The 24,070-nt window shown below is 53.4% G+C and overlaps 8 protein-coding genes across 8 annotated transcripts; 4 read left to right on the forward strand and 4 right to left on the reverse strand.

Moving 5' to 3' along the window:
• Nucleotides 1–105: 105 nt before the first annotated feature.
• Nucleotides 106–1,156, reverse strand: V2A60_001304 (ras family-domain-containing protein; the record flags this gene model as incomplete). Its single annotated transcript, XM_083252665.1, has 4 exons — nucleotides 106–347; nucleotides 433–708; nucleotides 810–924; nucleotides 1,139–1,156. 4 exons carry the CDS (start codon nucleotides 1,154–1,156, stop codon nucleotides 106–108), a joined length of 651 nt encoding a protein of 216 aa, XP_083108791.1.
• Nucleotides 1,157–9,033: 7,877 nt separating this feature from the next.
• V2A60_001305 (flavin adenine dinucleotide pyrophosphatase) lies at nucleotides 9,034–10,333 on the reverse strand (the record flags this gene model as incomplete). Its single annotated transcript, XM_083252666.1, has 8 exons — nucleotides 9,034–9,148; nucleotides 9,216–9,435; nucleotides 9,503–9,795; nucleotides 9,847–9,864; nucleotides 9,918–10,012; nucleotides 10,070–10,114; nucleotides 10,163–10,171; nucleotides 10,250–10,333. 8 exons carry the CDS (start codon nucleotides 10,331–10,333, stop codon nucleotides 9,034–9,036), a joined length of 879 nt encoding a protein of 292 aa, XP_083108792.1.
• A 1,692-nt stretch (nucleotides 10,334–12,025) lies between these two features.
• On the forward strand, nucleotides 12,026–12,906 carry V2A60_001306 (uncharacterized protein; the record flags this gene model as incomplete). Its single annotated transcript, XM_083252667.1, has 3 exons — nucleotides 12,026–12,126; nucleotides 12,188–12,332; nucleotides 12,784–12,906. The coding sequence occupies 3 exons, from the start codon at nucleotides 12,026–12,028 to the stop codon at nucleotides 12,904–12,906; spliced, it is 369 nt and encodes a 122-aa protein (XP_083108793.1).
• Nucleotides 12,907–13,645: 739 nt separating this feature from the next.
• Nucleotides 13,646–14,785, forward strand: V2A60_001307 (chaperonin 10-like protein; the record flags this gene model as incomplete). The annotated part of the gene is made up of 2 exons (XM_083252668.1): nucleotides 13,646–13,681; nucleotides 13,736–14,785. 2 exons carry the CDS (start codon nucleotides 13,646–13,648, stop codon nucleotides 14,783–14,785), a joined length of 1,086 nt encoding a protein of 361 aa, XP_083108794.1.
• A 2,909-nt stretch (nucleotides 14,786–17,694) lies between these two features.
• Nucleotides 17,695–18,664, forward strand: V2A60_001308 (MARVEL domain-containing protein; the record flags this gene model as incomplete). Its single annotated transcript, XM_083252669.1, has 3 exons — nucleotides 17,695–17,856; nucleotides 17,913–18,241; nucleotides 18,301–18,664. The coding sequence occupies 3 exons, from the start codon at nucleotides 17,695–17,697 to the stop codon at nucleotides 18,662–18,664; spliced, it is 855 nt and encodes a 284-aa protein (XP_083108795.1).
• Nucleotides 18,665–19,493: 829 nt separating this feature from the next.
• V2A60_001309 (cytochrome c oxidase biogenesis protein Cmc1 like-domain-containing protein) lies at nucleotides 19,494–20,062 on the forward strand (the record flags this gene model as incomplete). Its single annotated transcript, XM_083252670.1, has 2 exons — nucleotides 19,494–19,647; nucleotides 19,725–20,062. The coding sequence occupies 2 exons, from the start codon at nucleotides 19,494–19,496 to the stop codon at nucleotides 20,060–20,062; spliced, it is 492 nt and encodes a 163-aa protein (XP_083108796.1).
• A 308-nt stretch (nucleotides 20,063–20,370) lies between these two features.
• V2A60_001310 (FAD-dependent oxidoreductase) lies at nucleotides 20,371–21,595 on the reverse strand (the record flags this gene model as incomplete). The annotated part of the gene is made up of 3 exons (XM_083252671.1): nucleotides 20,371–20,801; nucleotides 20,852–21,468; nucleotides 21,528–21,595. The coding sequence occupies 3 exons, from the start codon at nucleotides 21,593–21,595 to the stop codon at nucleotides 20,371–20,373; spliced, it is 1,116 nt and encodes a 371-aa protein (XP_083108797.1).
• Nucleotides 21,596–21,891: 296 nt separating this feature from the next.
• V2A60_001311 (Zn(II)2Cys6 transcription factor domain-containing protein) lies at nucleotides 21,892–23,556 on the reverse strand (the record flags this gene model as incomplete). The annotated part of the gene is made up of 2 exons (XM_083252672.1): nucleotides 21,892–23,377; nucleotides 23,441–23,556. The coding sequence occupies 2 exons, from the start codon at nucleotides 23,554–23,556 to the stop codon at nucleotides 21,892–21,894; spliced, it is 1,602 nt and encodes a 533-aa protein (XP_083108798.1).
• Nucleotides 23,557–24,070: the final 514 nt, after the last annotated feature.

The raw sequence follows: 24,070 nt of genomic DNA on the forward strand, positions 1-24,070 counted from the left end.
TTTTTTTCCATCCACTTCATCGTAAGGCTGCGAGGCGTCTCGTTTGCGAAGTCGTGTCGTGCGGTATCCTCACTGTGACCGCCGCTCGTCGAAGAGTCGGATTCCTCACATGATGACGCACTTGGCGCAGCAGCCAGCCTCTCTTCCGCCGTCATCCATGTCCATCTGCTTGGGGGGGCCGTTGAGGCCGGAGCCACCGCCGCTGCCTGTGGAGTATCCTTGCATTTCGCGGTTGAAGCGGCGAATCTCACGGACAATGTCGTAGAAGGCCTGGTCGACGTTGATTCTCGATTTGGCGGAGGTCTCGATGAACTTGCAGTTGAAGGATCTAGCCAGTGCCTCACCCTCTAGATTTGGCGCGAGCGTGTCAGCGAACGAGGAAGGGGTATTGGAGGAGGCAAGAGAAGGGGAAGGGTGCGGTGCAAAACCCACCATGTCTAAAAACTTCGCGCTCGCCTTCAAGATCGCACTTGTTGCCGACGACAACCATGGGGAAGTAGTCCTTGTCCTTGACTCTCAAGATTTGTTGCTGGAATGTGGTGATTTCCTCGAAGCTCTGGCGGGAGGTGATGGAGTAGACAAGAAGAAAGCCCTCGCCTGTGCGCATGTACTGCTCTCGCATGGCGCTGTACTCTTCTTGGCCAGCGGTATCGAGGACATCGAGAAGGGCGACCTCATCGTCAATGACACACTGCTTGCGATAAGAATCTGGTGAGAGCGGCTGGTTAACGCGACGAGAAATGGATGGCAGAAAGAGTGGCGAGAGGTGGGGGGATTTCGCGGAGATGGGAGGCAAGTTTGGGGCTTACCTTCAATGGTAGGATCGTATTCGTCGACGAAGTGGCTCTGAATCAATTGAATGGTGAGGCAAGATTTACCAACGCCACCGCCACCGACAACGACGAGCTTGTACTCTCGCATAAACTACAAGGAGGGTTCACGGTTAGTAACGGGCAAGCGGCTGGCTCAACGGCTGGCTGGATGATGGCGGCAAGGTGGCGATGCAGAGACGGCGGGCCAGAGCAGAGGGGAGGGGTGGCGGGTAGCATAGCGAAAGAGGGCGCGCGCGAGAGAGATGAATAGCGATGGACAGAGATGGAAGAAAGCGATGAAGCGCAAACGAAAAAAAGAATCGCACCTTTGTAGAGGTAGCCATTGCAGCGACCGGGCGTGTGATGACCGAGTTGAAGGATTATACGATAAGGACAAGCTGTTGCGGGTCGCGAATGATCGTGGAGTCGTCGGGCAAATAGAAATTGACTCGTGGAGGTATGGGATTGGAAGAGGCGGAAACGTGGTGGACGGGGTTTCCGAGGCGATTTTCGATTGAGTGCGTCGGAGACTTCAATTCGGGAGAGAGGAGGGAGGGAGGGAGGTGAGGCGCCGCGGAAAAGGATGGGTGCAAAAGAAGAAGGAGGGAAAAGACGAGAAACAGGCGATGTGTGATTGAAATGGCGCTGGATGGGGGAGGGGGGGTTCAGGGAATTGAAGGGGGGAAAGAGGATAAAACAAGGAGAAAGGGAAGAGAAGGGGAAAAAAAAGTGGTTGTTGAAGGATTGGGAGGGACGAGAGGCGGCAGTACTAATGGGAGGAGGAACAAGGAGCGGCAGTGAGGGGAGGGGAGAAGGGGGGGGGGGGGTGTTGTTTGTAGGTACCAAGTACTGACAGGTAGGGCAGAGTCAAGCTACTAAGCTACGGATACTCAGTACGGAGTACCTACTGAAGTGAGCGATGGCCCTGCAGCACGTAAGGTAGGTAGGTACCTAACAGCGACTACCAGCAAGGTGGCAGCAAGGTGGCAGGCAAGCACAACAAGGTACAGAGGGTGGTGGCAGTTGAGAAGGGGGGGTTTTCAGGGGAGCGCTAGGTAAGTACGAATGAGAGTTCTTTGGCTGGCAGCTGGTTCATGCCTAACCTGCAGGTACTTGAGAGGAGGCTGGTACCTACTTTGTACCTGAACCTTGTTACCTACCTACCTACTTTGGTGGAGGAGGGAAGGGTATGTAAAAAAGGACAGGCGGGTAATCTGCATTCGAGGTAGCCTTCGTACGGTCCGTCAGGTACCTAGGAATCACGTATTACCTAGCTACTCCGCAGGCACTTTGGAAGGGGCTTGAGCGAGGTCCAAGTAAGTAGATAGGTAAGCATGTAAGTAAGTAAGGTAGACAAGGTGGACGCTACAAGCCGGGTAAGTAGGTACCAGCAAGTACCTCTCAAACAAGTACTTGGGCAGGTGCTGAGCAGGCCGGCCACACTGATCCAGTGGGGTTTTGCTAGTGCCCGGGCCACTGGATCATAGGGGAAAGGCCGGGAGGCAAGGGACTCGGATAGGTTGCTTGGGCTGCCTACCTACTTAGGGTTAGTACCTAGGTAGGTATGCACCTAGGTATCTTGCCCTGTCTGGGCTTGTCTGGGCTTGTCTGGGGGGCAGAAGGGATGGACAGGGCTGTTTCTGCATGTTTGTTGGTGTGTATGTGTGGGTGAGTGGGTGTCCTTGCAGATTACAGAGTGCTGCCAGCTCGTTACTTGCTGATAAAATAGTTGGCCTAAACAAGGCTGATTGATCGGTATAATACACCTAGCCGCCTACTGAGCACTAAGTAAGGTACCTTAGTACTTATCGGCTACAGTGGTCTCAGCGGCCTTGCCCCCCGACTGTAATAGCCCGAATTAGCCCATAAACATTTCTTGGCGGCGGGCAAGAACTTGACCAACTAGCCTACTACTGAGTAAGTAGCCTACGTTGGGGGACCAAAGTAAGTAGTCCCAAACCTTAGGTACTTAGGGGTCCTCTGGCGCGCGCCGCCGCCTCCTTCTCCTCCTTCCATTAAACAGACGTGCAGGCCACGACCTTGTTGCCAGTTTCAGTGAAGCAAGGCACCCGCCCAAAACCCACACAACCACACCACACCACACCACCACTTGGACTTTTTGCAGCACACCACCACCCCGTCTGTCATGATCCTTTCCTCTTGACAGGTGGTGGATATCGCGGAACTGAAAGAGTGGGCATCTTTTCTCTTTCTCTTTTTTTTGGCCTTTTTTTGTAAAGAAAAATTCGCAATGGCTTCAAGTTGACGGCCGACAGGAATAAGCAACAAGCAATAAAGTCTGGGGTGGTTGGCTCGCTCAGGGGTGCACACTAACAAGAAAACCCTTTTTTTTTCTATTTTTTTTTTCTATTTTTTTTTCTATTTTTTTTTTTCATCTTTTTGTTTTCTCTTGAGAGGGGCGTTGTTTCTTCTTCTTCACCACCATGACCCATTCAGGCGGGTTTGTGGGTACCTATCCGTATCAGTACCAAGTCCAGGACCAGAACCAAATTGCTGGTAGCCTTGCGAGTACAAGTTTGCTCTCATCTTGATGTTGAACAAGAGCTCGTAAACTTTCTTTTTTTTTCCTTTCCTCCTCTTGGTATTATTACTATTTGTCATATTTTGCTTTGTTTTGTTTTATACTCTCAACCCGCATTTTTGCATTTTGCATTCTACTTTCTCGTATCGCCTCGCCTAGCCATTTTCGCCGCATTCGCTCGCCTCAATCGCCTCGCTCGCTCTCTCACTCACTCGCTCACTCACTCTCGCTGATTCTTACTGACTCTCACTCACCCACTCACTTACTCACTCAATCACTCACTCACTTACTCGCTCACTCTTTGATTTTCATGCCTTTGCGCATCATCACACACCCAACCGTCCGACCCCCCGTTTCATTCTCACGGCTTTTTCGCTTCCCTCGTTCCCACGGCCGTTAGTCGTCGTCGTCGTTGTTGCCGCCGCCGCCGCCACCACTACTCAGTACTTACCACCACCACCACCACTCTTGAACGCCCCCCCAAACTACTTACAGATTAGTTTACCTGCAAGCCCATTCTCGCCATGATGCCCGCCCACCCATCCACCGCCCGCCGGCCAGTGGGGCCGAGCGTTGTCGCGTCCGTCTGTCCGTCTGGGAGGTACCTGCTTTTTCGCCTGCATCGCCCGCAACTCCAGAGGTACTCTGCAGACACATACCAAAAAAAAATCAACCATTCCGCGGCCCTGCCGCCCCCCAAAAATGAAAAAAAGGCAAAAGAAAATCTTAATTGACCAACTTATTGCTCCATGCTCCAACGCTACCAGTAATGACGATCCCATTGTACTCCTTTTTTTTTTCATTCTTTTTTTTTTCTTTTTTTTTCTCCTCTCTCTCTCTCTTTGTTTCATTTTCACTCCCCAGTAGCCCCCCCGTTCCCGATCGGCGCTCACCCCGTTTTAGGAAACAGGTAACCTTGCTTTTTCAGGCCCCGCGCATCTACTCCGTCTTTGCGGCCCCAGGCTTCTTCTGCATCCTTTCTTTTTTTCCTTTTTCCTTTCTCCTCCTTCTTTGCTTCTTCCACTGCTGCTAAATTAGGACCTGGTCACCAACGTGCGTGCGATGCTTAATTGTGCCATGTGGCATCGTCATATCGGTATTGCCAACCTCTTGTACTCTGTACTCTGTACGCATGCTTGCACTTTTTGTACTCCGTACTATGTACACTATAGTCTATATATACATACACCTCACACAATACTTACCTCGCATCTCTTCCTCTTGTTCGTTTCGTGACTGCTTTCTGTTCCCACTTGCATTGGCCCATCGTGTTGCTTTCCGTCCAAGTATCCGTGCCGCCCGCATCATCTCATTCCACCGAGTCAAAGCTAATAAGTAAGTATGGATCAATTGCTCCCGAAACCCATCGGCGGGCCGGATACTCTCTCTCAGTCTCTCGATCCCTGGCCCTTTCTCTTTCTTGCTCTCTCTGTCTCTCTTACTGGTATCCGTACTCCGTACTTACTCTTGCTCTCTCTGCGACTGGTACGACTGCAGCCGCAAACCTTCTCTCCTAGTTCTGCCTTGCTCTGTTTAATAATCTGTTTCCACCCTATTCAGCTCTTGCCGTACCTAAACCCCTCTTCTCCCTTATTCCAGTCGTACTCGGTACAAGATCTCGGGTCCGTTCCTTGACTCTAATACAAAAACTGCCCATCCGGCAGCAAAAACTTCGTCCTGTGTCTGTGCCGCAGTACGGAGTACAGGGCCACCACACCCCATGCACAAATGAGTTGCGTTTTAGGCTGTGCCGACCTCCCCTGCTCCCCTGCTCCCCTGCTCCCCCCGGCCCCTCTATCCCACCATGCCACCCTAGAGAAGCAATCTCTGGGGAGGGTCAGCCTCGAGCCACAATGGTTGCGACGTCTCCGCCATTCGCTCGGCCAAGAAGGTCCTCGGCGCCATCAGTCAGTTCACCCAGTTCCTGGAGTACCATGACTTGTAACATATAATCTCCATCACTCTCAGAGCCCTGTCAGTACTAAGTACACCGATGCCCAACAGTCTCGTCAACGACTCAACCACCGTATACCAGTATGGAGTGCCGGTAAGTACTTAGTGTAAGTTATCCGCAAGGCCGTCTTTGCTGTATCCCTTCACCGGCTGCGGTGCGCCACTGTTTCGCTCGGTGACCAGGGTCGTCATCATTTGCCAGCTTTTCTTCCTTTCTTTTTTTCTTCTTCTTTTTGGGGGGGGGGGAGGCGTTTGCCACCAACCATTGACCAAGTTGTGACACAAAACACTCTATTCATTGTCCAAACTTTCTTGCTTTTTTTGGTGTTGCATGTGGCACCATATCAGTTTGTATAGTTTGCTTCCTCTCCGTCCCATGTAAGCCAGGCGTCCATCTGCGCGACCCCTAGAATAAAAAAAGAACATGGAAAACAAGAACAAAAGCCCTCAGCAAGAAAAAAAAAGAAAAGGCTGAAAAGCAGGTTCTCTCCCTCGTATCAGTACTCTGTACGGAGTCCTTACGGAGTACATTGCACTCGTCTCGCCGTCATGGGCGCGCCGCCACAACGCCCTCACGGTTCCAAGTCGCCGCCGCCACATGTCTCCTTGTCCTGAGACTTTCTGGCCAATGTCACTTACCATGTCTGGGATGAAGCCACATGGGGGACTGTGACAAACGTGTTGTCCTGGACAGACTTGCATTGTCTTGGCCCAAACGGTTCTCTCTCTCTCTCTCTCCCTCTTCTTTTCATTATTCTCTTCTTTTTTTTTTGGCGCATCCCTCTTTTGTTCTGTTGATTCTTTTACTTCCTCGGCACTGTGCGGCCGGTGCGCTGCTTGTCCCGTGCACCATAGAACGATTCGTCGTAATACCCAAGTATGCGATATTCGATCCAAATTTATACATTTCGACAAGCCAGAAAAAAAAAAAAAGTCGCACAGCTTTCTCTGCTTCGGCAGAAACACGGGCTGTGCGCGTCAAGTCTTTGCAAGATATCTTCAAGTCCCTACCGTGCACGCACGCTTTCTCTCTCTTTCTCTTTCTCTCTTTACCTTGGTTTCCCCTTATCTTGAGCCAGGGTCCCAGTCCCCTGTTTTAGGGTCAGCCCAGAGAGAGGGGAAAAATTGAGAAGAATGAAAATACAAATAAAAATAAAAATATCATACGGAGTACTCAGTAGAGAGAGAGAGAGAGAGAGAGTAAACACACAGGTCAACTATGGCCCATAGCTCTTCCAGAAAGCGTCATTGCCGTCACCATCCAATTTCATACCCATCTAAATGCATACATAACCCCCACAGTTGGGTGACCAGGAAAAAGCCTGCAGCAGGCTATCGGGCAGCCGTTATTACTGGGTAGCAAGGCTTTTGCCTTCCCCGGGGGCCCGGCAGTCAAGGGTTCGGGCGAACGAACAATGGACTTAGTTATTGATCAGCTCGTAAATAGCGCAGAGCAACAACACGTCCAGATTTGCTTGCCGCCGCTTCAGCCTCGCGGTGTTCATGGCGCGCCCGCGAGTCCACTGGCGGCGTCACCCCCCTCTCTCCATCGCATTAACTAGTTATTAGGATGCAAATGGGCTGATAGAACCATATTGGATCCCGGGGCAGAACCATTGCTCGGCGGAGACGGTTCTGCACCATCGTTCACGAGCTAAAGTAACCAACTTTGCTCTCGTTGGCCGGCAGCGGAAGCCGTCACCTCCTTGCCAGCGTCCTACCAGTGCATTCTTCATTTACTGATACAAGGGGGCTCGTATTAATTAATCTACGTTAGTCGCATTGTAGTGCAATGTGCAAAATGGCCATACATAGACATGTTTCTTTTTGTGTCTTCATCCCAGCAAGCCGCCCGTCAGTGTTGTTGACATCTTCACCACAATCCACAATGCAAGGATCGGTGGGATTAATTCTGCAGGCACTGTGCCTGCAGATGCATGCCATCTACTTAGTTGTGGGTTTTCCGCTCAATGCATGATGTACATGCACACGAGAAATAAAAACTTTAGGGGGAACCGGAACCCACTGCACGATCTCGGGCAGCGATTCAAATTCGGCCCTTGCCGTAAAGGTGGTTTCCGTCCATTCCATTTTGCGCTTTGGTAACAAAGAACCCACATCGTCTTCCGAATCATCACAGCACGGTACTCAATCTCTTCTTCATTAACAAAGGAAACCAAGACTATTCCCATCCCGATGCAACTCTCCAAGGACTATCACGCTGTCTCTCTGCGCCCCCCTCTCTCCTCTCCTCTCCTCCTCTGCACTGGCCAACACTTTTGCCCACCGGCCAGGGGGCAGGGGAGGGAGGGAGGGGGTCCCCCTAGTCCAATGGGAAGATCGGTTGCCAAATGTGCGGTTGAGTCCGGGAAATTTGATGCGACGCCAGAGACCAGCGTGCATGTTGGACTCGCTGACGAAATATTCTAGAATTCGTTGGTGCGGGTCAGGATCCCAGGGGTGACCACGGACCCTGGACACTTGTGGCTGGCTGGCTTGGCCTCTGATTCCGAACTAGTCAATCTGTTTCCTAGCCGCCAAAGTCAGGATTCCGTAAGTAGTCATGGGAAACCTACTGGTAGCCGTGCGTGCGCTGTTCCTCATTGTTTCGTTTCCTCGCGTTTTGCTATGGGAGAGGGAGAGGGGGGGGTTTCCCGCGTCCTGCCGAGTAGGGTGGGATAAATTCATCCACGGAGCTGATTAAACTAGTAGACATGGTTAAAATCGTACAAAAAGACGGAATTTTCGACTCCCTTTTTCGGCTCCCGAGTGGCGGCAGCAAAAGCTCCCGGTGTGCAGCAGTTGTCCAGCACCGTTCTCAGCGCGTCATCCTCAGCACCAGCCAGCTCGGCCCGCAGGCAAACCCGTCTGAGCGCCACGAACCGCGGCAATAATGATGTGATGGTTATAGTCGGCCAGACGGTTTGCTCCACGACCTAATGTTTGGTATCCTCTTATAACAGGAGAAGCTATAATTGCAATGGTTCACCGCTTCTATTTGCTGCCGCTCGTCCGGCGATCACACACCCAGACATCCTCGCCGTGGTCCAGAACGACGACGACGCAGGAGTTGAGTGTTTGCTTTTTCTCTTCTCCGTCTCTCTCTCTCTCTGGATAGGACCTGCTTCTCCGAGTGTTGGGATGAAAATGAACAGAAATGGCCACACACCGCCGCTGCTACTCTGCAGGTCTGCCTAACAGGCACGTCAGGCGCTGCATTGTTCCTGCTGCCGAGGACGGGCAACAAAGCAAGACGGGGGCGCGCCGCGGCGGGCGACGGCCACGAGCCGACCCGAGGTACGTGCAGTGTGCAGATGGCCTGCATCATGCGCGATCACCCATCAGCGTAAAAGAACTTGTTGCCCGGTAGTCCGCGTGCGCCTCGCCTGTGCGAAAATGGGCAGGCTCGCGGCCTAATAAACGTGGCAATCGTAAGTATGGTCGCAGTACGCCGCCAGCATGTTCGGCGTACAAATCAGCAAAACCGCAGGCAAATCGTACCTGAGCCGGCCGTACATGCAGCCAATGGCGTGCCAAGCGATACAGTAGTTAATATGCAAGCCTCATCACATTCATCACGGTCCGGCACTATATATTTGCAGGTGGTATGTAGATTTACACGCGTTCCTACCCTAAATGGAATGAAAACTCCGAAGGAAGCACGTGGGATTCGTTCTCCTTTGGGATGTTAGGCCGTTATCTGAGTCGGATCGCCTCACTGGCTTTCTATGCCTTGCTTTCCCTGAGCGGTCCGCCTTCAATGTCTTCCGACTTGTATACCCGCTTCCCTTCGACGTTCTTGACCACCTCATCCACGAGGCTCTCCAAGAATGCTTGGTCCCTGGTATCGCGTCAGTGCCGCTGATCTCGCATCTACCGACAGGAGACAACTAAACTAGTACACTTACTTTCCTACCAGAGTAACGGTGTTGTACTTTCTGTCCCAATGAGGGTAGCTGCCCACCTTGACGCCCTTGGGCTCGACACGGCCTGCCAGGTCGGTCAGGTACCCGGCGACTTTGCTCTCGGCATAGGGTGTCTGAATAACGACTCTGTGGCTTCCCTTGCCCTCGGGATCGACGAGTCGTGAGAGAATATGGGGCTTGATTCCCTCTAGCAATGTTGTGACTGTGAAAACGTTCTCATTGTCAGCTTGCACCTCTGGTCTCGGCAAAGGTGAACTCCAATGACGTACAAAGCCGGGGTATTCCAGGCAGGATATGGACATTGCCATTGACTACCGAAACCGGCACCCAAAGCTCCTCGCTAGTGAAGAGGAACTGATCCTTCAAAGGCCGCGACTCGTCCGTAGGGAGATACACCATGCGCAGTTTGGCGCGCAGATCCGGCGAGTCTTCCTCCCAATTGAAGTTGGGCTGTGAAGGGTGCGGCTTAGAAAGGAGCTTCATCTTCTTGAACGCCTCATCGTGAAGTTTGAGGGGCAGGTCAAAGGCTTTGGCGATAGACTCGTAGGTGATGTCATCGTGGCTAAGCAAGTTAGAACGGGCAGCAGTGCTGTTGTGAACGCGAAGAGCTCACGTAGGTCCGATACCACCACTTGAAATTGTTAGCATGAATGCTCGACGGCAAGTGTTCCTTGAATTACTTGCCTAGTGACGACAAAGTCATAGTTGGTGCTGAGACGGCGAACGGCATCAATGATGTCGCCTTCGTCATCCTCGACAACTTCAATCTTTTTCAATCGCTGTACACAGATAGGGTCAGAAGATGTGTTACAAGTAGTTGATCCGGTTCAACGCACAACTCCGAGTTGAAAACACCATTTAGCAAGGTACGCCGAATTTGTCTATCAAGGTGTAAGCGAGGGATATATGCGCGAGGTACAAGCACATACATCTACGGTCTGCAACAACCAGAGTCAGTTAAAATTTCCAATGACCTGAGTAGAAACTCGTATTATCGAGCAACACACTCGACGCACCTTTCCGCCAAGCACCTCATCGCCAATTATGAGACAGGCCGCCGTCTGAATCGTGCGACGCTGTCGCTCCGCGGCGGAAGCCATGGCTGCAATACCGCCGAGATGGGGGCGCAAGCGCGGGGACAAGATGGAAAGTGAAGCGTTTGGGGTCGAATTAGCTGCGAGGTGTCGGGCCACCTGTGAGATGCGCGAAATCATGAGGCAGTGCTCAGGCCGATGCAAAGGGAAGCTTGGCTGCTTGGCTGAGTATGGCGGGACTTTGACGGCCGCGTGTGGATCAAGAAGGGGCGCCCGGTAGCGCTATGGGGGCTTCAAAATGCACAGATGAGCAACTGCGCAGAACAAGAAGACCTGACAGTAGAGACAGACGACCGATCGCGCACTGGGGTTTTGCGGCACTGCGACTGGCTCTTCTCTGGGCAAAGGGGGCGGAGACGTGATGATGCAAACCGGACCCGCGATTGCTGCTACCCTTGACTGTTGAGCACCTGGTGGAGCTACAGCCTTTCAACCAGGGCACGAGATGGAAGCCCGTCTGCAGCTATGTTTTCACGAGAAGAGGTCGAGCTGTGAGAACGGGAAGACGATGAGGAACAACTTTGGTCGATGCTGTTGGGTGGTGTTGGTGGTGCTGGGTTTGGTGCGGATGCAAAGGACAGCTTAGTATGTCGAGACACACATGCGGCCTAGCAAACGCTGCATTTCACATGCGCATTCCACTACCACATGCGCTACAATAGCAACATGATGCGGGGAAACAAATGAGTCGCTCAATCTGAAGGATTTTTTTTTTCAGATTTCAAGCATCCGATCCATAGTGCGATTCGGGTACACTGCACCGATCCCGGCCTCACCGGCATCTCTTCGCTTCATTGACGCAATCGCATCGCACCGCCACCGCGCCAAGGACTAAGGATGCGGGCGGTGCACCGGCATTTTGCCGACACAAACCTTTGAGCAGAACCAAAAAGAATAGCAGAGAAATCCACTCTTCAAACTATTGTCAGACTACTTCTTTTTACATTCTTGGCGCGCCGCCGAGAAGCATTCTCCAGTTCCACCATGGTGAACGTCATGTCTTCTCCACGTTCTCTAGTGAAGAGATAGGCACCACTGGGTTGATGGCCCGTTGCAGCGCGGTCTAGTGCCGGTACTGTTCCGAGGTGATGAAAGATTGCGATTACCCTTGGGGGTCATTTTGAGCTCGGCAGTATCGATGCTTCAGTCGAGTGGTGGTATTGGATGGGATATATCTTTCTCGGCCTGCGTCATCGTCCAACGTATCAAGCGCTCGCCTAGAAAAGTTAAACTTCATCCGCCACCACACGCCAAGAACTGGACCCAGCACCCCGTCTCTCCGTTGGAACCGAATCTTGTGAGATAGGGCGGCAGCTGAGGACCTATACCCTGAGATGCTTGGTGCGCATCTCCACACAATGACGATAGAAACGTGTTCAACGATTGCGTTGGTAATGGTGGCTTCCGCTGGCATCTAGGGGCATTGCTCTTGGCAACAAGTCCTCTCACCTTGGACAGTCAGAGACTCTAGATATATAAAGGTCATCCTTGCCGACGTAGATACAACAGCTCCATTCGACATATCAACCAGACATGAACAACTCTAACGACTCTATCAACTGCATCAAACCACCTGCGTTCGCCTCCCGATTGTCGATGTATCAACCAGACATGAACAACTCTAACAACTCTATCAACTGCATCAACAAACCACCTGTGTTCGCCACATCTCCCGAATTGTTACTCAATGTGAACAAAATGCCTGTCCAGCAGACCATTGACACTTCGAAGCTGTCCAGCGCCTCCGCGCAAGATGCCGCGACGCAAAGCCGTCGAAGCAGCAAGTCTCCCAGCCCGTCGTAAGTCTGCAGACACTTTGCCGCAAACCACCACTCGCAAGAAGCTAACATTGCATCCAAGTGGCGAGCCTGATGCCACCACAGCCGTCCCCAGCCAGATGCGCGAACATCTTGGTCCTCCTCAAATTACCCACGAGTACCCCCAGGACAGCACTCATCGCCGACACTCGTCTGTGTCGGCCCAGCAGGCTCACTTTATGAAATATGTGCGTGGTTTCCGAGTGCACCACGAGCGGTTGCAACAGAAGGACACGGATTGGGAACGGATTCATGTATTTTCTTTGTCCTGATTTCGAGAGCGCAATTTGAGATTTTGAACAACTAGGATATACAGTACTAGGACAATAAACTTGGTTTTCTTCGAAAACAACTCTTGATACAAGACTTAATCACTCAGACTTCCCAGAGCGACGAGCGCTAAAACAGCCACTCCTACCTATAAAGAGCTCTTCCACACCTTTCTGTAGGCTGACGTTCGTCCGGGTTCATCTCTAGCCGCCACAGCCGCCTTGAAGCCGTTCCCAGCGGCCAGACCCTGAAACGCGATTACCTCTGGCGAGTTCCTCGTGATGCCGTCAAAGACGGTCGCCAGGCGTTGGCTCGCGCCAATCTGCGCCTCAAACGTGCTGTTGATAATCTGCGACGACGAGGTCGCAGCTGAGCGCAATGTCGGAGGCCGCCGGCCGCGGCGGCCCCGTGCACCTGCGCAATCGTCGTCGGCTCGTGGCTATGGAAGAGCTCCGCGTTAGCAGCTCGTGCACTCCCGCAATCGCGAGGTAGTCGCGGAACGGGTCGTAGCCCCCCGCGACAGGTCCTGGCTGCCCTCCGTCTCACCGTGCAGCGCCGACGCCGCAAAGATGCCCAGGCTTCGCTTATAAGACGGAGGGGTTAACCGTGGCTGGCGTCGCGAGGTACATGCCGGCGGACCGATAGTTAAATCTGCCTTTCGCCGAGATGCTTTTCTATCCATACTATGGGGCAAGTAAAAAGTTTTTTGATCTCCCGTCTCAAACCTACATGTACCTATCATGCCAATCTTTTATACGCCTGCCATCGCAGCCGGGCCTGTGTGTGGGTGGATTCGCTGCTGAGCGCATTGCTCCCCCGCCGGGCACAACGCCGCACGAGCAATGGCTTGTGCGGCGGAATAGCCAGGCCAGGAAGTGCCTCCCTAGCATGTTGATGCCCTCATCTGGAGATCAGTGATGGAAGACTCCGTGATCGGGCTGGTCCTGCAGCCAAGATTCACACGATGCTATTGGTGCGCATCAACAGCTCCGCAAGTATAGCTAGTGCGGGGCATAGAAATCACCATGACGCCCACTGTGGCGATGTCGCAGTTCGATATCGCAAAATAGTTCTGTGGGCGAGAAATCTAGAATATTTCGGATTCGACTTTGGTACCTAAAACCCATTCGACGCGGCCTCGACAGTAGAGGCATCTCTCAGTCTGTTTCGAACATCTGTCGTGCCGAAATACAGAGTCCGTGATTCGGACTTTTCTCCCCCCTCTATCAACATGGCTACCCAAACATTAAACAAGGAGACCCTCAGCGTGAGCTAAAAGTCATTCGCACAGTATCTCGCAAAGATATTAACAATGAAGCAGAACCGATCCTTTATCCTCAATAAGCCGCTCGACGTGGCCTATGTTGAGCAGCCCAAGCCCAGCATCCAAGACCCTCACAATGTGCTGGTAGCCGTAAACTACACTGGCATCTGCGGGAGCGACGTGCACTACTACGTGCACGGTGCCATTGGTCACTTCGTCGTCAAGGAGCCCATGGTTCTCGGCCACGAGTCCTCGGGTACCGTCGTCGAGGTGGGCTCCGCCGTCGCGGACCTCAAGCCCGGCGACCGCGTGGCCCTCGAGCCCGGCTACGGCTGCCGCCGCTGCAAGCACTGCCGCGCGGGCAAGTACAACCTCTGCCCCGACATGGTCTTTGCCGCGACGCCGCCGCACCACGGCACGCTGACGGGCCTGTGGGCGGCGCCGTCCGACTTCTGCTACAAGCTGCCGGAGCAGGTCTCGCTGCAGGAGGGCGCGCTGATCGAGCCGCTCGCCGTCGCCGTGCACATTGTCAGGCAGGGGGGCGTGGGGCCGGGCCAGTCCGTCGTCGTCATGGGCGCCGGCCCCGTCGGCCTGCTCTGCGCCGCCGTCGCCCGGGCCTACGGCGCGACAAAGGTCGTCAGCGTCGACATTGTCCAGTCCAAGCTCGACCTCGCCAAGACGTTCTGCTCGACGCACACGTACGCGTCGCAGCGCGTCTCGGCCGAGGACAACGCCGCCGCGCTCAAGGAGGCGGCGGGCCTGGGCGAGGGCGCCGACGTGGTCATTGACGCCAGCGGCGCGGAGCCCTCCATCCAGACGAGCATCCATACCGTGCGCATGGGCGGCACGTACGTCCAGGGCGGCATGGGCAAGGCCGACATTACCTTCCCCATCATGGCCATGTGCCTGAAGGAGGTCACAGCCAAGGGCTCCTTCCGATACGGCCCTGGCGATTACGAGCTGGCCATCGAGCTCGTAGCAAGCGGCAAGGTCGACGTCAAGAAGCTGGTGTCCGAGGTTGTGGAATTCGGTCAGGCTGAGGAAGCGTTCAAGAAGGTCAGGGAGGGCCAGGTGATCAAGGTTTTGATTGGTGGACCCAACCAGTGAGCAGATTGTGTAGAATCAAAAGAGAGATAGGCGATGGTCCTGTTGATGGAGATTGTTGTCGCAGAAGACTTCCATTGCCCATCCGGGTGCCCAGACCGTGACCCTACGGCAGCCTGACATATAAGTCGGCGTAGTGTGTACAGGCAAAAGCTAAAACTCGATCTGGAAAGAGAAGAAGGAACGTATGGTGTGATTATTCAAGTATAGGAGGTCTACTTACCTTGGCAAGTATAGTTGACGACTCGCCTTACGCAATAAGCAGTTATAAAGTAAAAAACGCACACGTTTCGCCAGTTTCCACTTAGTTTGACGGATCGCCGTTGCATTGTCGTCGGCATTGTCGTCAACCATGCCAACAATCGAATAGTACAGATTGGTTATCAGTAATCACTGATCTGAAATGGCTTGCAGTTGAAGTGCAAACGATGTTTATTCGGGTTCATAGAACGGCTCTTTCTCAGCGTGGTTCATGCTGACGCATGCAAGTGGCCCAGAAAACAGATGAGCCACAGACGATATTTGGTGTTTATTCCCTGATCCATCGTTTTTGCGTCGAGACGCTTTTTTTTGTCTGGCCGGGTAAACGGTTCGAGTAATGTAAGGTTTGTCGCCCTTGTGACGAAACTTCATGTCTAGTTACTGCCCGTCCAAACTGTCTTGGAGTCGTCGCCATACGAATGGATATCATCTCCTGCTCATGCATAGCGAGCGTTGCGCACGATTTCCGGTTCGCAGGTGTCGACAAATCCGGTCTGCTATGAATTTGATAATGAGACGCAGTGTTGCAGAGTTCCGTACTGTATTCCGTCCGGCATGACCAGCACGCAAGCTAAATCAGGCTGCCGCACGCTCGTCATCGCTGAATCATCCGTTCATAACATGATTTTGAACCCAACGTACAAAAGTGATTGTACGTTGGTCATTGTAAGCACGGCCGATTTACTTGCTAGCCACGAAATCGTGTATTCGTGGGCTGCAAAGACTCACGGTCGGATATCCTGGTACTGATAAGGAAGCACTGCAGGACACTGGCCATTTTGTACCATTCGACAGAAATTGCCCAGTTTCCAATTGGCCAATAAGTAATATCGACTCACACAACACATCATTGAAGCAGAATAATAACAAGTGCGGCTGAGTATCAAGCCCAATTTTAATGGGCAGCATCGTGACAGCTCCACAGAGGGCCAGGCAGAAAAGGGCAACGAGCCCGACAGCTAACAAGCGCCGATCTCGCCTCCGTACCACCAGACGCTGCAAATTCCACAAAGAAAAGAAGCGAGAACCATGTGAGATTACCATTGTTTCTGAAAAAGGAACATGTCGTGGAAATAGCGGCCTCCGACGCCGTTTCATCGCTCATGCAGCCACCTGCATCCGTCGCCTGTGTAAAAGCACACAGCCTCGCTGTCGGGTTCGGCACTGACAAGGCTCACAGGTGGCTAGCGCAGCCACGAAATTGGCAAAGTTGCCTGATTCAATCGAAAGACGATGTGCCGAGCCGGAAGCGTGATTCTGCGGTCCTGCGCCCGGAGCAGAAGTACGAGTGCCCTAATCAGTCGGGCCCAGAGTCCGCTAGGCAAGCAAACTGCGAGGGTGGTGAAAATAGACATCTCGCAAAGGCGGTACACCACACTGGGAAAGACTTGAAATGCATCTCATCAGTTACCAGTAGCCATTAGCAGCTTCCACCCAAGGCCAACTGCTTCGCATTGAATTGATTACAGTACCTGTTCTGGTTCATCCGCCATACGAAGCATACCGTACGTCACTTACACCTGGATAGCTTCGGGCACCGGCGGCAAGCTTGGAGCATAACTACTACCGATATCATCTGACCATCATTTCCACCAGCACGACATCATGACTGCTGCTCGGAGCCCCATTCCCGATGTTATGCGCATGATCGTCGTTTCAACACTGTGTGGAAGCCCCGAGATCTTGCAAGTGGCTTTTGACTTGCAATATGCATCTCGCTCGCAGACAGGGGCAATGCATCGTTCGTCAGAGCTTCCCAACTTGACTCCAATGGAAGGGGCCAACTCTTCAGTTCCTGCCATTCGAACCATCCTTGCCTCGATTCGATGCCAAGTCCTCAACCTAAAAAGACAGTTTAGCGAGCAACTAGAGTGAGTTCCCCGCTCACTGGTCGAAATCAAGCCATGTTACAGGAGCAGTCTCAGCAATTAACAGCCACCCTACGGAAAGGCACATGACGTAGGGCGTGAAGGGGGGGACTAGAGCTGCGCCGTAGCTTGCGCTAGCCTTTCATACTCTACCAGACGATGAGCCAAGCAGCGTTTTAGCTGAGCTGTTAGCGCGCAAGCCAACTCGCATGGCCGTCTGTGAGAGGCAGGGCGAAACCCACACAGCGTCCCCTTTATCCCAGAAGCACTGCTCAACGGGCCCCAGTGCGGCTGAACGGGGCTTCTTTGCAGGGGCTCACAGGCTTTGAAAGGGGGGGGTTCCATCGAGCAAAAGGGTGCCAGCTACTTACGAGTCGTGGATACCCTGCCGGCAGCCGCTGAGCTGCCATCCGGGTAAAATTCAGCCTTGGGCTTACACGACGGGGGGGCAGCTTTGGCTAGATGAGAGACATGGGGAGGGGAGAGAAACAGCTGCTGGGGAGCTCCGCTCTCGCACAGATGATTTTTTTCTGTTTTTATTCCAAAGTAATAAGCCCTGCTGGTTATAGAGCAAGCTTGACCGTCTCTTTATATAAGAAGATCTCAGCTCCGCCTACTGAGAAGCTCAGCTGCTCGTCCCTCCCTCAACACAGTCCGTTCTTTTTCCATCTCATTTCCCAAGATACCCAAGCCTTGAAGCTACCTATTCCCTTCTTACTGAACAAAAAATATCACCTATCTAACATTTAATTTGCGTCGACCATTTTGATCCTACAACTCATCATGGATAGTCGCGCTGTGAATCCCCAGAAGACGCTCGTCACCCCTCTGTGGGTGTTGGGTATCCGAATTGCACAGGTTGTCCTGTCGATTGTTGTTCTTGGAATGGCCGCTGCTTGGTCCGATTATGCGCTCTTTGACGCTCCCAGTCTCGCCATTGCCGCCGTACGTGACCTCGCGAGCTTTCTGCTCAAGCACCGTCCACTAACACGCTCCCTTAGGCTGTATTCACCTGGGTCATCGTCGCCTACATTGTCGCTACCGAAAAGGTTCCTGCCATCAATGCCTTTTACACCATCTACGCCGTCATCGTCCTCGATGCTTACATGTGCATCATCTGGCTGTCTGCCTGGGCCCTCAACGCCGCTCGCCGCGCCGCTCTCGGAAACATTGGCGGCGGAAGAATCAGCAACGGCAACGGCCACGGCCAGTTCTGCTACGACGGCATCTGCTACAACTACCGGAAGCGTTCCATCGAGCGCCGCGCCATGACCTGGCAGACCCTGGGCGGCCTTCTCGCTGGTGTCGCCGCTATTGGTGCTTTTATCTGGTGAGTTGCGCTGCACCGCCACCGCCATTACGTGATCTCGTACTTACACTCACTCATAGGCTTCTCTTTATTGTCACCCTTGTCTGGACCATTCTCAACTTCCTGAAGGGTCGCAAGGACGGCCGCTTCACTCTCGGCTCTTCGAGCACTGTCAGTCCCGGTCACAACATGGAGGAGCAAAAGGTCCAGGGCCAGCAGCCCCAGCAGGCTCAGCAGGCTCAGCCCCAGCAATACGCGCAACCTCAATACGACGCCCAGCAGCAGCAGCAGCAGCAGCAGGCCTATCCTCAGTATCCTCAGCAGCCTGCCGAGGCTCAGGGCCAGTACCAGGCTCCCCAGGTCGCCACCGAGTACCAGCAGCCACCGCAGCAGTATCCTCATGACCCCAGCCAGGTCGCACCCCAGCACCATCAGCAGCAGTAACCGATGGAGATGTCTGCGACAAAATGTGCTGATAATCGCTTGGCTCCGAGCAGTGACAGCACGACTTAATTGGGCCCATGGAATCTAAGCGGTGGAGGGATTATGCTATGATATAGACTGGGATTGCTCTGCCAAGCTATGGCCGACAAGCACTTTGATACCACTTTGCGAGTTTGAATATTCAGTGTTTTTAATGCAATAAAAATACCGTTTCAGGACAGTTTTATTCCTCGATTTGTGACAAAATCATGTTCTTGGATAAAATTGCTTATTTATGCCCAGTCCAAGTCTTCGACAAGGCGCTTCAGCTGATACATAGAGTTCAGCCTCATAGCTTCAAGCTAGGCGCCGAGAGAATGGCGCTCAGCCGTAGTCAGATGATCAGAGCCACTGGAGCCATTCTAGCCAAGAGAAGAGAATAGTAAAGATTCTAGACATTGGAAAAATGATTAAAACATCTGAAAGGACCAAAAGCTACAAGCCGTTTCGTACTCGAGTAAATCTGCGACAAATGAGGCAGGCGGTGTGAAGCTTTCTGCCGCCCAACCTTGCCTTGCTGGAGACGAAGCTCCTTGTGCTGGATAGTTGCGTAACGGCGAATCGGCGAAGTAGGCAACGACGAATTGCCTCTCGCGACGGGCAATTTCTGGAATCAAAAGTCTCTTGAGGCTTGAAACTTGCTAGATCGTTGCATCCGCTTCCTCTACTGGTGGTCCCCGACAGATTTAATTGGCAACGTTGAGCCTCCCGGAGCAGGCGAAGCTCGACTCGATAAAACTCGACGACAACCAGTATCCTTTCGAATCATCATTCTTTTATGGCTGCTGTCATGGCTGGCCAAGCGTCCGACCTACCCACGCCTCCTCCCGAGCGCCTAGGGGTTCCTTCGCGCAATCCGCTCCCGCTCTCCGCGTCCCAGGAGTCGCAAGTGCGGGACATTTACTATGCACGCGTTCGCAAGCAATGCGCCGAGGAAATCAAAGGTTCGCCTTCCCTCGAGCCAGACAAGCCCTCCGTTCTCGTACCGACACTGACGTTTCTCTTTTCTTTTTCTTTGCAGCATTTGCCGCCTGCGCTCTCGGCCGCACATTCACCGTCTCGTTTGCCTGCCGCGCCGAGCACCGCCTCATGAACGGCTGCATGAAGCTGCACGCCAACCAGGCGGAGCACGACGCCGCGCGCGAGGAGTGGTTCGCGATGCGCCTGGACCGCCAGCGCCAGCGCGAGGCCAAGAGCAAGGTCGCCGCCGCGCAGGAGGAGTTTATGCACGACTGGTGGGGCTTGCCCGAGGACGTGCGGCTGTCGCGGCAAAACGACGCCGAGAAGAAGGGCGCCAGGCTGCAGGAGAGGATCGGCGGCATGCCGGCCAAGGATCGGCCGCTGGATGGTAACCGATGAAGATCGCCGCCGACTGTACGTGGTGGAGCGCGCGCTCCTGCGAGAGAGGGAGGCCTGTACTTGTACGTGTATGATGGGAACGAAGATGGGAGTGGGCACTTGGCATTTGTCTGGCGTTTGATATCTCTATTGCCGCACAGCGTTCTGCATTCATGTAGGATGATGTTGCGGACTGGTCATTACTTGTGGTATTTGGCATATATATATATATACAGCTTTACTGAAACTTCTCCACCTGTACAAAATAGAAAAGAACTTGGTCGCAACTGATGACGAGGCAGTCATACCGCTGCCGCTGCCGCTGCTGATCATGATGGCGATGAGGTGCTCCGAGACAGCTGAGATTTCACGAGGTCCAGTACTGCCTCTGCCACTCCCCAAGAGAGCTCGTACCCCCGTCCTCCAAGCCCGTACGCGTGCACCACGCAATGGTTGCCGGCCAGCCTCTCCATCTCTAACCTCATGCCGCCTCTGCGAGTGGGACGCCTACCTACAATGTCTCGCAGGACTCGCGGCTGTTTTCCGTCGGCAAACATGCGAGGATATGTCCTGGAAAAGGCCCCAAGAAGCTGCTGCCGAACCTGGGGGTCGGCGTCTGGAGACCAGTCATTTGGCTGCTTGGTGCCGCCGATGATCGTCCCACCGGCGCATGGCCTGGGGACGCAAAATGTCCATGTACCGTCTTGGTTCTGGCGTGTAATTGTGGCGGGGCAGTCCTCTGCCACGAGAACGGTTTGGCCTGTGCCCATCATGAGCAGTGGCTCCGAGGCTGCATTGGATTCCGCTTACCTCTTGTCGGGAACACGGCTGTGTCACCAAACCCGGTACCAGAACAGTTGACGACGATACTGCAATTCGATGCCTGAAGTGTAAAGGCTTCCTCCAGCGCTCTCAGCTCCATATTTCGAGTTTGTCCCCCGAGCAGGCAGATTCTTCGGAGCAAAAACATGCAGTAAACCATTGGGTTGACACACCAAGAACGATATTCGCAACCCCAAGCGACATCCTCTGGCAGATTCTTCTTGTCAATCAGCTGGAAAGCTTGGACGCCGAGCTTTGTAGCTTCTGATTCTGTCAAGTCCTTGTACAAGGCCGGCACCGGATCCTCGAGGTACTCTACGCCTTTGGTGAATGCAATACCCGTCTCCGTGCCATGCGTCGAGGCCAGATGATCCATGTGCGCAAATGTAGCCAACGCGAAACTGTGGTCACGCTTCCCACCGAGATCGTGGTCATCCGCAGGAAGCACCCATCGGTTATGAGCGCCGGCCCAGAGAGAGGTGTAGTTGATTTGGGTTTTTGCGTCGGTCGTCTCGAACGGCTGCGGGAAGTCGCGCGCAACAATGGTCACGCGATAGTCTGCCAGTAACAGTCGGTATGCTACACTCAGTCCGACAACGCCAGCTCTAGAAATTGTATTAGCAGGATTTATAGTACAAGCGAGTAGTCATTCGTGATAGTTTACCCAACCACTACAATATGAGGCTTCTCCACCAGCGACTTCATGTCTTTTTGGTAAGAATCGGACTCCATGGCGATATGAATTTGCATATTATTTAAACAGCGACTAAAGACAGTTTGACTGACTCGAGCCAATGATTGCGCCGTCTTTTGTACTCGACTGCTGCTATTCGTCGCCGTCGGTTTACGACTACATGCGAGCTGGGGCCGCCACGTCTATACCATCTTGGGCAAGCTTACGTCCAAGACAAAGTGATTGCTTCAACTTTGCGCCAGTCCTGGATCTACAATCCACCTTGTTGGAGAGTCGCATTACTAATGTATATTACATGTGTCTTCTAGGAACCTCCATGGGCAGGTACTCAATATTAAAGAATAATCGGGGCAGCAACGAACACAATGTGGCCCGGCCTGTTGTGAACTATGTCTGCACGCGTTCGCAAGCACAGCTCACTGGCTTTACCGGGGCGCAGATGTACATCAACAGTGACTACGCGATGATGACCGCATATATACTTGTCCGGCACACACTCAAACGAACAGTTGCATTCCGGCCTGCCGAGCTTCATCATTGCCCAGCCATTTTCCTCCACGGCGATGATGGTCTCTTGAATCTGCGTCGGCGAATAGTCTTGCTCTGAAGAAAGAAGACGCACCATACTGAGCTGCGGCCGCAGTAAGTCGACGATGCGGCGACGCAGACGCGGGTGGCGGCACACCCTGGCCATGAAGTGCAAGGATTTCGCCAGCATCGGCGCAAAGATTGTCTTGCCTCTGCTGTCCGGACCGCTCACGAGGACGGATTCGGCGAGCAGCGTCGCACGCTCAAAGTCCTCGTAAAACGCATCCCAACTGGTCTCCAGGCGGCCAATGTCGACGCCGAGGATGATGTGGATAAGCTTTTGGCGCACGAGCAGGACCGCAAGCCGAGTACGATTGCTTCTGGAGGTGCAAGCCTTCTTCCGGAGGGTCTCAAACTTTGCATCCCACGTAGACATGGCGCTGCGAAAATGCGATTGCTGATCACAGGCACGCGTCAACTGCTCCGCACTCGGCCGGACAGGAAGCTCCTCGATGACTGCCCGGACGCCGGTCCAGAGCATTTCCAGCTCGAGGCACGCGTCGGTGCACGACACAAATGGCCGCGGCTGGAGAGCGGCAAGGCCCTTCTCCCACTGCCAGGGCGAGTGCCCGGATGTTAGAAGCGACTGGTGGAGGAATCGTCCGAGTTTGGAGAAGAAGAGCACAATCAAGTTGGTCGGTATCGGCGATGCGGCACTGTTGGAGTCCCAGATGCCCCAGTGGTGCACGAGCTGCACGCTACTCGAGATTATTGCGGTGGCAGACTTGGAGTCGCCCTGGTTCATGCTCCAGCGCAGGAACAAGAGGTTTGCGACCAAGACGGACGTCTTGTCAGCCGCGGACAGATGCGGTTTACGGGTGAGCTGAACAACACAGTTGATGGTTGAGGAGTATTGGCGCAGGCTCTCTTGGTACATTTGCTGTCTGAACAATGCGTCGCTGCCGGTCTTGGCCATCTGGTACCGCCATAGCGCGGCAAAGGCGAGACTGGCATGCCAGATGGGTACCTGGCTCTGCGATGCCAAGGGAATATGGACGTTCCACAGATCCTGATTGAACTCGTCCGCGAAGCTCAGTGTGAGTCTTGTCCGGAACAGATGATTCAGCTCGCATTCCTCCGCCGTCGGCCTGACCGGCAACGGCGACACCGAGACGGCCATGCCGGGGACCAGGCGAAGCGTCGGGCTCGACGTGCGGAAATCGCAAGCAAGACGGCTGACGGCGCATCTGCGGCACGAAGGCTTGGACTCGTCGCACTTGATGTGCCGAGCTCTGAAAACCCAATGTCAGCGGCGCGCGCCGTGTCCAAAGTTTCCGGCGCATCTGCTTTCTTACCGGCACTGCGCACAGCCAGTTTTTACTTTGGGTGCCCATTGTCTCTGACGTGACTTGGTCTTTGGGTTCGATCGATCTGCCTGGCCTGTGGTTTTCCGAAATCCAGAGTTGGCCATTGATACTGCTTGTAGTCGCCTAAGCAAGGCATCGTCAAGGCCGGTACTAGTTCTGATGGTGCCATCGTCCGAGAGAGCTAGCCAGGCTCTAGTGCAAGGCTCTGAAGGGGATTACTCGTGCGTCACGTGTTAAATGCCACTTATTGAGAAGGTTTCCGACTTGTTATCTCAGTTTAAAATATCGCGAAATATCTACAAGTCGAACAAGAAAATCCGCAAGAGGCAATTGCGCGTCAGACGGGCCTTTGAGAGTGTGGAGAAGCAGAGACATCCGGCCAGGTACGCCACACTGAATCCAGCAATGACATACGATAGCTTGGCTCGAGCAATCACAGAAAGGAGGCTTAAAGAATTTCAGTATTTGATATTGTGAGAGATTGAGAGGATAGAAATCTTCAATTGCGGCCTGGTTCAAGAGTTGATGGTCAGAGATGCAAAGCCAAAGGGAACTGCGCCAAGACCCTATATTTGCGACAGTACAACAATTTGGGTCGACAAAGTGACATTATCAGTA

The sequence above is a fragment of the Cordyceps javanica genome, chromosome 1 (assembly GCF_051103115.1).
Source record: "Cordyceps javanica chromosome 1, complete sequence".
In the NCBI taxonomy this organism is placed as follows: Eukaryota; Fungi; Ascomycota; class Sordariomycetes; order Hypocreales; family Cordycipitaceae; genus Cordyceps; species Cordyceps javanica.